Raw genomic sequence first — 15,079 nt, forward strand, 5'->3', positions numbered from 1 at the left:
ATTTGGACAGGACATGCTTCCTATCTAAAGCATATAGTCGCCATCACGTCTCAAGAAGTGGGATCATCAAATGCACCAACTGAAGAGAAGAAAATTAATTAATGCTCACTCCACTCTTCACAAAAAGAACTGATGGCCAGTTTGGGTTTTTTTGTGTTTTGTTTTTTTTTTTTTAAAGAAGAGATGACAGAATTATCTTAGCTCTGCACTTAATTAACATTTTCTAAATGCATTTTAATTCAGAGGTTAAAGAGAGAAGGATCACTAAGATTTACACAAAGAGAACAGACATGTTTTACTTTTTAAAGTAAAATAAGTGGCAAATGGAAATAATAGCCATAGTTAATGATATTAAAATGTAAGCAATTCAATTAATACATAACTGCAGACAGATGACAGATATCATTATGAACAAATCACACTTTTAAAATTAAGGTTTCAAAAACATAACCCTCCCTATCAGAAGCTGAAGACAGGAAAATTATTACCCAAATGCCATCAACAGAGTAGACTTCTCGAGGGCCTAGAAAAGTGTGGCTGCTCATCTACTCATGCCTAATATAAAGCTCTGACGTACTAAATTATTTCCAAGCTGGGCACTATCTATAAAAACACCAGTGCCTTGATGGATGCAATTCCATAACGTAATAAATGAAACAGGTGTTCCTAAAGACAAGACCAAGCAGTGAAGGCCACAGAAGCTTGAGGTGTCTTTCTTCATCTTTGGGCTTAACTACAGAGCGTTTGGGATTGTATCACTCATCACTTGCCAGATACTGCACCAGGGACGACCTATTCTGGGCACAGTCACCGTAACTCCCCCTCCTTCACCCTTGGCAGGCATCACTAATCAACCATGCACTCTTTCTAGTAGAACTCACAGCTTAGACTCCTCGTTAACATAGCATTGGTTGCAGCCACTATCCATCTACGTTGACCCTGGAGATGAAATCTGTTTGCAATCACAGGCCTTACCATTTACTTTCTCATCCCTTCCACCTTCACCCAGATTGATAAGTACCTGCTGGATACACAGAACCCTAGACTTGTCATTGGAGACCTGGTATCTAGTTTCAGCTCTGTTATTTACTTTGCTCTTTACTTACCTGGTTCTAGATGTAACTTTTTTGATCCCCTGAGAGATCTAAGAAACCGAGACAAGGATGAAAGAAGAGTCGGAGGGAAGCAAATATAAAGAATGTCATAACGCAGCAGCTTTTACTGATTGTGCCAGGCCCGGATGCTTAATTCCCAAAGTACATTATTACCTCACTGAGTTGCACTCCGACCCCAGAAATGCTCTGTTCTCATACTCTCGCTTTTATCATATATGAGAATTTAAGCATCTGAGAGGTTAAACAACCAGGAAGCAGACAAGATGGGATTCAAACCCAGGCCCTTGAGAATCCTGACTGACTCTGTTGTAGCTGGGATTTATTAGACCAGCTTCCGAAAGCCAACTTCAAGGCTGATGGGAGGGTGTATCAGACAAACAGGCTTGATCCACCTCAGTACCATTCACGGGGCTCTCTCTGTCCCATCTCCATCCGCCGCAGCACAGAGCGTGCCGGCGCCTCTCATTCCCACCGGAGGCTGATTTAACTCCACACCACATCCTTTGCAGAAGCTCTTCCAGGTTTTGACAGGCCTTCCCCATGTCCCCACCCACCACCACCTTCAAACTTTCCTAAAATAAATGAAAGAGGGAAGTGTGACTAACACTTCATTTTCAAAGTTGCATAAAAGAGAAATCATCAGTTACCCCGCAGCGGAAACAGAAAAGGCAAGCTCGGAGACCCGTCCTGGAGGAGGTGGCTCCGCTCTGCAGAGAGAACTGCCTGTCGTGCGCAGAGCAGGATGGCGCTGGCTGGGACCAGAGCGCTTTGATCATTCTGGAGGGAAGACCCATCCGGGACCTCAACATAATACCTTCGGGTGAGTGATTAAGAGGCAATGAGATGCACAGACCTGTCGCGAAAGGCCATTCAGCAGCGGCCCAGGTGATTTCTGTCCCATGGAGGGCTTTGTAACCAGAATTCTCACAAGTAGAGCTGTCTTTCTCTTGTGTGCGGGGCACAGAGCATGGGGAGCATTCATGGGCCATTTATTGTTTCCCCAGGGTGCAGTGTCTTTGGCAGAAGTGGCACAGCCTGGAGGGGAAGGCTCAGATGCAGACCACCCCCCGCCTACCCCCGGGCTTGAATGACATCCTCCACTTAGTGCCGGGTGACCTCATAGAGGTTAGATAACACCTCTCTCCCTCAACTTTCTTATCTGTAACCTGGGGATAAATAATGTATGTATTCTAAAGGATCTTTATAAGGATTTAATAATAGTATGCAAAGAAAGTGCTAAAACCAGTGCCTGGCACATAGTAAGTGCTCATCGCTTGCTGGTGGCAATTTTATCGAGCATTTTCTCTTCTGGAAAAGCAATCAGCGAAGGTTATCCTTAGGGACTCTGCTTTTAGTCCATTTCAGGCGTGTGGCTGGGGCCCATCCTACCTCTGCTCGTGGGTGAAGGCAGATAGACGAGCAGAGGACAGCTACCAGAGCTAAGGGATGTGGGCTCAGCCAATGGGCTTCCCCCCCAGGAACTGTGCAAACACTAGAGAAAAAGCTCTCTCTCCCCACAGGAAGACTGTAAGCCTAAAGCAAGTGGCCATCATTTTTACCACCTTAAATGTTTAACACCAGGATCCAGCAATACCAGTGACAGACCAATTTTACTCTCATTTGACTCAACATCTGTCTTCCCCACCCCCCCTTTAAGCTGGTGCCGCTGGGTTTTCTATCACACAATTGAAGATATGCTGGCCAACACAGCTCACAAGCTACACATGGCATGTGTTATCTACCCCACGTCACAGATGTGTGGCTGTGAACCAGCAACCCAGAGGGAGTTTCCCAAGATATCTCAACTTGTCAAGTGCAGTGCCAGGACTCCAGCCTCAATATACTACACCGTCTCTTGAAATAGATTATGTAGAAGGGAACAAGGATGCTACGGGGTTCTCAGCAGCAACCAAGGTGTGTGTATGTGTGTGTGTGTGTGTGTGTGCACGCGCGTGCGCACACATGTGTGTGTTGGGGTGTTCCTTTTCACAGTTGACTTCTATCCCCTCCTCTTTGAGGTTCCAAACACACAATTCCAGACCCTGGGATAGCCCATCTCTCCTCCTTGGCTAAGTGAAAATAATGTTGAGTGTCGGCATTGGTGACCGTATGTGCAGGTCTCTGCCACAGTGTCCTGTTTCCTGGAAGAAAACAGGGGTCTCTTTGTGGGATGCACACCAAATCTCACCATCTCAGCCGCAAATCCGTGCTGAGCAAAGGAGCCGAGGCGAGTCTGCCGACATGAGTCGCTCTGCCGGCGCTGGATGGCACCAGTTTTTTGGCTGGAGATGGGCGGGACAGGGAGCTGCTGCCCTGAACACTGCCAATCCGCAGGCTGGCGAGTGGCTGTGAGTTCATTTGGAAGGAGCGCCTTGCCGATAGGCATGATGGTTGATCACGCTTAAGACGACTCACTGTTCTGAGGAATTTGCAAGAGATGTAGTCTCTCGGCACGAATAGAAGAGCCAAGCAATGCAGACAAAGGCTCTGCCGGTGTTAAATGACTCTGGCCGACACCTTGGCCACAGACAGTGGCGACGTGGGTGGCCTGCCAGGGCCCTTGCTGGCCAGACAGAAGCTATGAGCAGGCACACACCACGAGGCAATGGAAACATCTGTATGCAGCTGGTTATTCCACAGGATCCGATCACGGTCCACGTGAAACAGACTTCACCCTCTGATAAGGGACAAAGCGCCCCCCCCCCCGCTTATACGGCCTCAGATGACTTGGCCCCTGCCTGCTTTCCAGCCTCCTCTCAAGCCACACGCCTCTCGTCATGTCCCAAAGCATGCCTCACTTCTTCCTGCAGACTTCCAACTCTGTGCCCCACTCTGGAGTCTATCCCCCGCTTCCCCCTTTGACTGCAACTTAAAATACCATTCCTCGGGGACACTTTAATTTTCATTTCACAGCTTTGGGGAATCTTAGAGTGTCTTCCCATTTAATGCATACATATAATCATCCTTAAACAAAGGACACTGAGAACAAAAAAGAAACCCAATCCCCAGATGAATTCTGTGAGTCTGGCTAAATGGTGCTCACTGCTGGCTCTGCCCCTGAAGGTTTGCCACGAAGATCTCATTTCAGTCTTTAATGAGACCCTCGTCCACGAATGCTTCCCAGCCCTGGGAGGGCCCCTCTGAATACAGAGCGCGCCTCCTCCTCTGCCTTTGTTCTGCCTGTCCGAGCCCAAAGGCCTCATCCACTCCCAGCCGCACAGTGAAAGAGCAGCACTAATAGAAAACCAAGTCGGGTGACAGCTCTGTGCTCATTTGCAACCTCGCCAGCATCCAAGCCTCGAAGATCCACGAGGCTCAGTTATTGTCCCAGTTTATCAGCTCGTCCACTTCTCATGGTGTCAGCTGCACACCGATGCTTGGGCCTGAGCAGTCTCTGAGATGGTCCTGGATGGAGCTACCCACGACCCACAGAAGAGTCACTAAACCGCATGGACAGGACTGATTCACTTTCTTGCAAACCAGACCTCCCTCTGCCTCTCCCGCGTGGCTCTGGTTCAGGCTCACCACCTCTCGTCTGCACTCTAGCCTGCACCCTGCTTCCATCCCCCTCTAGTCTCTGATGTCCCCGCAAGTCCCCCTTGCAGATGGGGAGAGCTTAAAACTTCCCAAGCCCCACTTGTGATGGCAAGCCACCATCAGAAAACTGGTCCTTAACCTCCGGTTATTTGCAATCCATGTATACAATGTTTCTACATCAATCTGGTGTTCATTAGACTCAGTTTTTTTGTTCTTGAGAGATGGGTTAAAGTTATGAAAGTAAATCTCAAGTAGAAATTTTAAAAAGGAAGTATTTTATTGAAGCACACAGGACATGCAGTATCATTTGTTATTTATAGAATATAACCCTAATCAAAAATAAGACATTGTTATGAAACTATAGTTAGATATTAGAAGCGCCTGTCCAGAGTTCTGGGCCTCTTGGTTAAAAAGGCAGATTAACAAATTTTTTTAGAAGTTTGGGTTTTGTTAAATGAACAAACATACAACATCCCAAATTATTTTTCCTTGATATAATCCCAAGGTCTGAAAAATGATTGACAGAGGGCGACTTTGCTTCTTCACTGATTAGAGTCCATGCCCAGGCGCCACCTGAAGGCACCGCATCTGTCATCTGAGTCTCACTCTTGGGCAAGGCCAGCCTGCAGGACAACACAGTCCTCCTCCATCACAGGTCTTTGGAAAGGGGACCCCGGGCTGGCAACCAGCCCCATTAATTCTCAGAGTCCTGGCTGCCTGCATCCCGTTCTAGCCACAGCGCTCACCTTCCCTCTGCTCCTGTTCTCCGCCAAGCCTCTGGCCCCACCTCAGGGCTAGGTCCCCACCTCCAGGCTCTGCCCCATCTCCACTTGGTCCCCACCTCTGGCCTCTGGCCCCACCTCCGGGCTCTGCCCCACCTCCGGGCTCTGCCCCACCTCCGGGCTCTGGCCCCACCTCCGGGCTTGGTCCCCACCTCCGGGCTCTGCCCCACCTCCGGGCTCTGGCCCCACCTCCGGGCTCTGCCCCACCTCCGGGCTCTGGCCCCACCTCCGGGCTCTGCCCCACCTCCGGGCTCTGGCCCCACCTCCGGGCTCTGCCCCACCTCCGGGCTCTGGCCCCACCTCTGGGCTCTGCCCCACCTCTGGGCTCTGGCCCCACCTCCGGGCTCTGCCCCACCTCCGGGCTCTGGCCCCACCTCTGGCCTCTGGCCCCACCTCCGGGCTCTGCCCCACCTCCGGGCTCTGCCCCACCTCCGGGCTCTGGCCCCACCTCCGGGCTCTGCCCCACCTCCGGGCTCTGCCCCACCTCTGGCCTCTGGCCCCACCTCCGGGCTCTGGCCCCACCTCCGGGCTCTGCCCCATCTCCGGGCTCTGCCCCACCTCCGGGCTCTGGCCCCACCCTCGGGCTCTGCCCCACCTCCGGGCTCTGCCCCACCTCCAGGCTCTGCCCCACCTCTGGGCTCTGGCCCCACCTCCGGGCTCTGCCCCACCTCCAGGCTCTGCCCCACCTCCGGCCTCTGGCCCCACCTCTGGCCTCTGGCCCCACCTCCAGGCTCTGCCCCACCTCCAGGCTCTGCCCCACCTCCGGGCTCTGCCCCACCTCCGGCCTCTGGCCCCACCTCCAGGCTCTGCCCCACCTCCGGCCTCTGGCCCCAGTCCTTTCCTCATGGCTGTCTCAGTGGCTGAGATCATCACACAGTTTCATCTCCTTGGTTCCATACAGATCTGTTCTCCCTTATTCTCCACTTCCCCCTGGAGGGGAGACTGACGCGAAGCCCCGATCCATCCACCCAGCAAACCCTACCCTCCATGTCCTCCATGTGCTCATGGCTCCATCTCCCCGGGACCACCAAGGGTATGCACCCCGGCCCTTAATCTACCTGAAACAACCTCAGGGCATTTGCCCATCCTCTTCCCTCTGCCAGGCGGGCCTCGCGTGACCCCCACCCACAGAGTCAGGCACAGGAGAGCTCTTCCTAGTGTGCAAGTCACAGATAGTAAGTCTATCGAACCTCTTCTGCATATGTGTTTTACTTGGTTTGTACGGCATTTTAAACATCAGGGATTTACATTAAAATCCAGACTTTTCAGACTGGCTTTGAAAAGGGCCACACCGAACCCCTATTCCACATGGCAACAGGTAGCTGGATACTGGTCCCTGCGTATGGGGCCATTGTTCTTGATTTCCCTGCTGTCCTCGCCACTTCCACTGCCCTGCAGTCATCGCGTTTCCGTTTACTAACACATGACGTCTACCTGGACCCAGCAGACAGGTGAGGTGGCCATTCCCTGAATTAAGCCACGTACTTCTTCCACTCTAGAATATTCCCAAAGCCTCCTCGGTCCCATTGGGCGCCCACTTCTCTGCACCCCTATGCCACTTTCCATTTAAAGGAATGTAATAATTAGTGACATGGAACGCCTGTAGTTATGGAGGAGAGCAAACACAGAAACAAAAGTCGCTCCACCTGATTGAGTTCTTATTTTGTGCCAGGCATCCCACATACTGCTTTGCAGTGAGATCTTGTCAGTTCCCCAAGCCCACTCTTCACATGGACTTTATTATCGCCGATTTACCGATGGGCAAATGGAGGCCAAGGTCACGTCTCTGGGTCCCAGAGCTGCTAAGAAGGAGGAGGAGGAGGAGGAGGAGGAGGAAGATAAAAGCCCAGGACTCTGTGGCTCCAAAGCCTGTGGTCTTAAACTCCTGCATCGTATTGGCTCCTGTGCTTAGACACGGGGCTTCTACTTCTTGCAATACGCCCTGCGGGAAACTCAAAAACCAGGTCTTTGGGAAACTGAAGCCAGAACTGTACTCTGAGGCCACAGTCTCTCGTCCTGAAGACCAGAAGAAGCTGCCCCCCCCCCCCAGCCCGGTGCCAGTGGCTCCCAGGGGGACAGGGACAGGACTGACAAGGCTGTGACAAACCCCCACCGAGTGCCAGCAAGGACTGAAACACTGGCTGTCCCAAATCAAAAACCAGGTTATTTCCTTGGCAATGGGTGAAGACACCAGTCCAGGCACCAAGTCTTCCATCGTAAAGAACACTGGCCCCATCCTACCAGTTTAATTCTCTTCGTGTGTCGTGTGTGTGTGTGAGGCGGCACAGACTGAGAGCTAAGAGCCTCTGGAGGAAGAGCAAACATCTCTGAAGTCAAACCCTGACCTGCGATGCAGCCTGAGTGATCTCGGGCAGGTCACTGCACCTCTCTGGGCTCCTGTATAATGCGGAGCAGCATCGTGTTACGTGGGTCACATGGGCAACCTCCCATGCATGGCTGTCGTAAGTGCCTGGAAATACACACAGTGCCTGACCTAGAGTATGGATGGCCAAAGAAAAAGCCGAGGACCTTCTCAGCGTGAATCGCAGCACAGCAGTGTCTATACCTCCCGATCACGTTCGGCTTCAATCGGATCGAATCTGAAAGTCGCCACAACTTGGGGGAAACCATTCAAAGCCGCATGTGCAATTTCACAGTGGATCCGAAACTGTTTAGTGGCACCAGGCCCGGTGGAACGTGCGAAGAGAAAGCCTGCCGGTGTTTACAGCCTTTTGACAAATGGGTTCTCCTCTCCTCCTGACAGATTCTCCCCCTGACTGACCCGTCACCCCCATCTCATCACCTGTATTGCAGTTTTCATAACAGTATTGAAATGCAGATGGATTTTACACCACAAATAAAAAGAAATTTGAATGCCTTGGTCCCCCCCCCCCATAGCGCAGGCACTGTAAATGTCAAGTGCGTGCAGTGTGGCGAGGCTGTGCCACTGCTCTGAGTGATGGGCCACCCCGTGTCACCTGTGCTCGATCTGCATTCGCTCCGTGGCATCCACCTGTCGGAGGGAACTAGCGCTGTTCTGCTTCCCGCTTACAGGTGTAAAACGCGACAAGCCTTTCGGATCGCCCTGTGACATCCTCTGGACGATTTCTGCAAGTGTCCAGGGAGCCAGCCCAGCCCGAGCCCCCTCACAGGGGCTCTGCAGGTTGGTGGTCTTGGAACCCAGAGAGAGAGAGACACAAAACCAGGCCGCACTCCAACACGCAGCGCGGGCTTCTCCGTAAACAGCCCGGCAAAGCAAGGCGCTGCGGGCGACAGTTAGCTCTCTGTCTGCCCGTAGAAAACAGGCATCGAGGAGAAAGGAAAACAGAGAAGTAGGAGAAGGGGAAATTCTCTCCATCTGTCAGCAGTCTCAGACGGAGCCCAGACGGTGTGCCACCCAAGAGGAGCGGTTTTCTTTACGAAGACGAGGGCTCTCTGGAACTCTCGACATTCACCGTGTAGCCTCCGTTGTGACGTCTGTCTGGTCTAGGATTCCAGGGGAAAATGGTTCATCTCCAGGTAAACGGCCCTACTGAACGGGACAGGAGGTGACCCTGGAGGGGCCGCCAGAGAGACCGTATCCGACACGACAGAAAACCTGAGACCAGGTGTGTTCTAAGGTTCTTTGATCAAGAGGCTAGCCAATAGTTATACGACAGGTGCAAGTGTGAGCACACAGGGATAGCTAGGGGCAGTCAGGAAGGAAGGGAAGGCGGAAGACAGGAAGAGGAAAAAGGAAATAGAAAGCTTTTCTTGGGAAGCCACCGAGACCCAGAGACACCACAGCGAGCTTTCCTAACTCCAGGAAATGGAGCTTTCAGGAAAACACACTGGGCTTTCTTTTTTTTTTTTTGCAAGCACTCAGCATCTTGAAAAAAAATCCACGCGGGCCAAGGGACGGCCTCTTCAGAGGCAGGTTGACTTATTATTTTGGCACCTCTGTCATCTCTTGTCACTTCAATTCCACTTTATCAAATTACTGATTTCGCCAGAAGCATTTGGATTAAATGGAGAGGGACGCACGCACGCGGGAGTGAGTATCATCGTTTCAACGGCGAAATTTCGTAATTACACGTCAGGGTGGCAGAAGAACCGGGGGCGTTCGAGCAGCTGGGTGAAGGCCACTCCAGCTGCCATGGTTGCTGTCACCTCACCGGATGAGGGGCGGGGTCGGCATTCCTCTGCCGGAGGCAGGCATTGTCCCTCTTAGCTGATTAGGACCCAACTACCTCTAGTACCTCACCCCTACTTCTAACCAGATCAGGAGACCCAGAGAACAGAGTTCAAATGTATGCGTCACAAAGTAAGTCGATCTGAAAAGAATTTCGACAGAAAGAAAAGTTCTACTGAACAGACGGAATTAAAAGCCCTTAGGAAGTAAGACAGTAAAAACAGAAATCGGTATTATAGTAGTTGTATTTCTAGCAGTCGTCCCCATTAGCTGCAGTCAAAGGTTGGGTTAATTCATGCATCATTAGCCAGGTGAGGTCACGTTTGGAAAACAATGTAAGAGTGCTTTTAGAAATGAGGCTTCATTTGAAGTGTCTGCCTCAACCCACCGGTCTATGACAAAGCATAGTGATGATTGTGAAGCTGAAGCCATGAACAGCGTGATCAATGTGACGTCCCCCTGCCAGTAAGCACCATGGAGCTGCCAAGGCTTGCGCACCATCATCACTGTGACATGAACCAAAGGTGGTGTGGCTGGCTCCCACTGCCCAGAGCCTAGCTAGGCTGCTCATCTATCTTGCTGGAGATGGAACTAATGTTTTAATAGCAGCATCTATCAAACACTAATGTCAAGGAAAGTAAAAAAAAAATATATATATGTATATATACACACACACATACATATATATACACACATAAACACACACACACATATATATTTATATTTATTGGGCAGAAACACGCTTGTGAATTCTATAAAAGTCTACCCTGACATCTGGAAGCAGGACAGAGATCATGCTTCACCCATGACCATGAGCAGAGTGGCGGGGCGGACTGATGATGACAGAGTTGGTAGGGATAGATGAAAGATCTGTGGACACATGTTCAGCCTAAGTGGCAGCTCCATTTGTCTGACTCCCGAGCAAACACGTGCAGGTACACCAGCACATAAACACGCGGTGAATGCAAATACATGTCAAATGACCTCTGTCTGCAAACCAGAGCCACGCACAAGTCCAACTAAGTGAAGATCACGCAGAGTGGATTTAAGATGCCACGCCATTACTCCTTGCCATGGGAGGATATTAACCTTCCTTGAAATAATGTATGGCAACTACCTTTTACTGAAAAGCAAACTTTTGTTTCGGGAAGTTTTCCACCACCTTCTTAAATGAGCAGATGACTGAGCCATCACAGAATCTGCTTAAAACAATAACGGCATTGGACAATTATAGGACAGTTGCAAAGAGAAGCATCTTTCAAAACTGTGGAATGATGCCACAAGCAGCTGAGAGATCCATACCCTCAATTCCCTTAGTTGACCTCTTAGGATTCAAGGATTGAAAGGTTAGATTTGATCTGCTTGGGTGCGCACTGCCTCAGAAACTGTTGTGAGCTCTTGTCAATAAAGAGAGCCCGTGAGAATATTAAAGTGAAGAAGCGTTGTCTAACAGTGGCTTTTCCTGAGGGGCTCCATCCCAAAAGCAGTAAGAAGATGAATGGGGGAAAACTAAGTGTGTAGAAAATACCCCCCGTACTGCCCTCAAAAACATCGCTCGTAAATAGATTTATATCACAGAAAGTTGCTGCTCCTGAGAGTGTGTCACGGTGGAAATTGAGGCAGAATCTTTCAGCCCAGTGTGCACAGATCAAATACCGGGGCACACCCTGAAAACCCCATTACACATCCTCCGCATTCTATTCAACATTACTCAATCATATGTAATACATGGGGTTCTATATAATCATCAGCAATGTTCAACTGAAATGTGAACTGAGTTAAAGGGTAAATGGGCTATTTTCCTGAAGAGAAGTATGTGACCAAAACAAAAATCAGCAGCCCCAATTTTTAAAATAAATTCCATTATACACTCTTCACCGAAGTCATCAGAACAACACAGATCACCAGAAAAACATCGCTGCACGACTGAAGGCACGATTGTTTCTGCGTGTCCAACATCACCGCATGCATCTCCTTTGCATCATCCAGCGAGGCATGCCCTGAACACGGGGTTGAAATCACCGAGTTCCTGTTTGGTTCGAAACTAAAACAATGAAAAATATCGACTTACCTTTCTGTCCTCTATTTCCACACAGGTATTGCAGTCTGCTTTGATATCCTGAGAGGAGGAGAAATGAGAGAGAGAGAAAGAACAGGAGTCAGACTTAGGGTCAGGAAATGCTCAGCAGTGTCGTTGAAACGCCCTTTAAAGTAATAAAGAGCTCACCCTGCTCTCAGGCTTTCTCGAGCCATTGCTCTTTATAGCGCTTTGCAGAAGTCTATGCCTTGGTGTGCGCGTTAGAGACATATGGACATCATAACTAAGCTTGATTGCATGCAGATGTGGGGGAAAGGCAAAAGCTATGGATCAGAGGCCACAACAAAGAGAAACTGATGCTTCATATAACAATGGGCTCCCTGGGCACCTCTGTTCTCATCTGCAAAAGCTGCCCTTAATCAGACTTAATGTCTCTCTTTCCTTTCAGGTTTAGGGCAGTCAGATCACCCTCCCTTTGACACAAACCCACCACTGTCTGGTTTTTACCATTTCATTCACCCATTCTTCTGTCCATCTACCCACCATCCATCCATCTACCTGACCAATCCATTCATCACCCACCCATCATGCACCATTCATCATCTATATTGAGTCTTATACTTGTTTTTTATGCATTTTTTCCTATTGCTCTTAAATGTAATGGTGAAAACAAAAACAAAGACATGGTTCCCATCCTCAAAGAACTCGCCTGTTAGACAAAATGGCAGGCACACACATAAGCAACTCTGATATCCATTATTCAATCAAGGATACGCATTCAGTAACATTGCTCGCCAGGCCTTGCTCTAGGCACGGAGAACTCAGTAGCATACACACATGAATACTTATATTCCATTAGAAAAGACATACAATGAAAAGAAATGTCAATAAATGTTTGCTATTTTAGAAGAGGACGCATACTATGAAGAAAAATAAAGCAGGGAAAAGAGCGTGGGAAATGCTGAGAGTAGGAGAAAAAAAGATTAGATTTTAAAGAGAAGCAGCAACTGAGCAAAGGCTAAAGAAGGCTATGGGATGGGCTGTGGGGCCCTCCAGGGAAGGAGCATCCCAGGGAAGGAACATCCTGGGGGAAGGAGCATCCCCGGGAAGGAGCATCCCGGGGGGGAGGAGCATCCCAGGGAGGAAGAAGCATCCTGGGGGGGAAGGAGCATCCCGGGGGGGGAAGGAGCATCCTGGGGAAGGAGCATCCCATGGAGGAAGGAGCATCCTGGGGGAAGGAGCATCCTGGGGAAGGAGCATCCTGGGGATGGAGCATCCCGGGGGAAGGAGCATCCTGGAGAAGGAGCATCCTGGGGAAGGAGCATCCCGGGGAAGGAGCATCCTGGGGGAAGGAGCATCCCGGGGGGAGGTGCATCCCAGGGGAAGAGCATCCCAGGGGAGGGAGCATCCCGGGGGAAGGAGCATCTCGGGGAAGGAGCATCCCGGGGGGAGGTGCATCCCAGGGGAAGAGCATCCCAGGGGAGGGAGCATCCCGGGGGAAGGAGCATTAGGGGGCGGGAGGAGCATCCTGGGGAAGGAGCATCCTGGGGAAGGAGCATTGGGGGGCGGGAGGAGCATCCTGGGGAAGGAGCATCCCGGGGAAGGAGCATCCCGGGGGAAGGAGCATCCCGGGGGAAGGAGCATCCCAGGGGGAGGTGCATCCCAGGGGAAGAGCATCCCAGGGGAGGGAGCATCCCGGGGGAAGGAGCATTAGGGGGCGGGAGGAGCATCCTGGGGAAGGAGCATCCTGGGGAAGGAGCATCCTGGGGAAGGAGCATTGGGGGGCGGGAGGAGCATCCTGGGGAAGGAGCATCCCGGGGAAGGAGCATCCCGGGGGAAGGAGCATCCCGGGGGAAGGAGCATCCCAGGGGGAGGTGCAGACACATCTGGGCTAGAGGGGTGCAGCTGTGGCAGGAGGGAAGTACATCAGGAAAGCAGGGGGAGATGTGATCAGTGAAGAACCACTCAGATTACTGTTTTTCTTATTGTAACAAAATATACATAACATTTACTATTGATATTTTAACCATTTTTTTAGTCTACAGTTCAGTGGCACCGAGCACATACACATTGTTGTGGAACCAGCACCGAAATCCATCTCCAAACGTTTTCCTTTTCCCAAGATAACCCTCTGTCCCCATTACACAAGTCCCCAAGCACCCTCCCCGCGGCCTGCCATAACAAAAGTCCTCTGATTGAGTAGATTAAACCAAAGAAACGCATTTTCTCACAGTGCTGGAGTCTAGATGCCCCATGTCTAAGTGCTGTTATGAGTGGTTTTGGTGAGACCTCTCTTCCAGGCTTGCAGACAACCCCCTTCTCACCGTGTCATTACCTGTCTCTTCTCTGTGTGCTCAGAGAGAGCAATCTCTGGTGTCTCCTTCTCTTCTCATAAGGACACCAGTCCCATTAAGTTAGGGCTCCACCATTGTGACTTTATTTAATGGTAATTAGCTCCCTAAAGGCCCTATACCCAAATAAAGTCACATTGGAGGTTAAGGGCTTCCACATACAAACTGGCAGAGGGCACAACTTATTCTCTTACACTAATACAAGTGGAATCGTAATAACATTAGCTCTTTGGTGTCTGGTTTATTTCATTTAGTATAAATGTCTTTGTCCAAAATTCGTCCAGGCAGCAACATGTGTCAGAATTTCATTCCTGACTTAACAGTCCCTGATAGGGCATGATGCTTCATTATGAGTATAGACCATATGTTGTTTATCCACTCATCCGTTGGTAGATGCTGGATGCTTCTTTGAGCTGCAGTGAATAATGCTGCTATGAACACAGGTGTACACGGATCTATTCAGGTCCCTGGTTTCAAATATTGTGCCTAGATGCCAAGATGAGACACAGAATGGCCGGCTCACAGGCTGGTTTTATTAGAAAGCCGCCATCATACTGTTTTCCACAGCGGCTGCACCATTTTGCATTCCCACCAGCAGTGCCCGGGGTTCCCATCTCTCCACACGCTCACGAGAACTTGTTTCCATGCAGCAGTCCTGCAGAGGACAGACATGTTCTGGCTCAGTTTTAACAGAATAGATGGGTGAGAACCCAGTGCGCCAGCAAGAAGACCGGCTCAGGCGCTCAGGTGTCAGGATGGTGGCTGGGAAGGGGGCAGAGGGAGGGGTCAGAGACTGGACAGGGTCAACAGATGTCCTGAAATATGGACGTGGACTGTGAAGATCAGACGGAGGTGGTCGGGAGCCACTTCCTAGGTTGCGGGCCTGAGCATACGAGCCACGGAGAGGAAGGGACTGTGGGTGTGGCAGGTCTTCCAACAATAATGGCTCAGTTTGGGTAAGTTAAGTCTACTCTATTCTGCTGATGTGCCGTGAGAATAGGATTTATTATTCATAAATGAAGCAAATTCTAGACCTGTATAAATCAAGGGTGGAACAAAATGAGACCACATCAGAGGGTAAAGAT

The 15,079-nt window shown here is 50.4% G+C and overlaps 1 protein-coding gene across 1 annotated transcript in view; it reads right to left on the reverse strand.

Moving 5' to 3' along the window:
• The window catches only part of RBFOX1 (RNA binding fox-1 homolog 1), a 1,121,108-nt gene that overhangs the window by 955,610 nt on the left and 150,419 nt on the right, over positions 1–15,079 (reverse strand). The window contains exon 2 of the mRNA XM_066274928.1: positions 11,677–11,724. Within this exon, the coding sequence (XP_066131025.1) occupies positions 11,677–11,724 (48 nt within the window). The remainder of the gene's footprint in view (positions 1–11,676; positions 11,725–15,079) is intronic.

Source organism: Saccopteryx bilineata, chromosome 4, assembly GCF_036850765.1.
Source record: "Saccopteryx bilineata isolate mSacBil1 chromosome 4, mSacBil1_pri_phased_curated, whole genome shotgun sequence".
NCBI lineage: Eukaryota > Metazoa > Chordata > Mammalia > Chiroptera > Emballonuridae > Saccopteryx > Saccopteryx bilineata.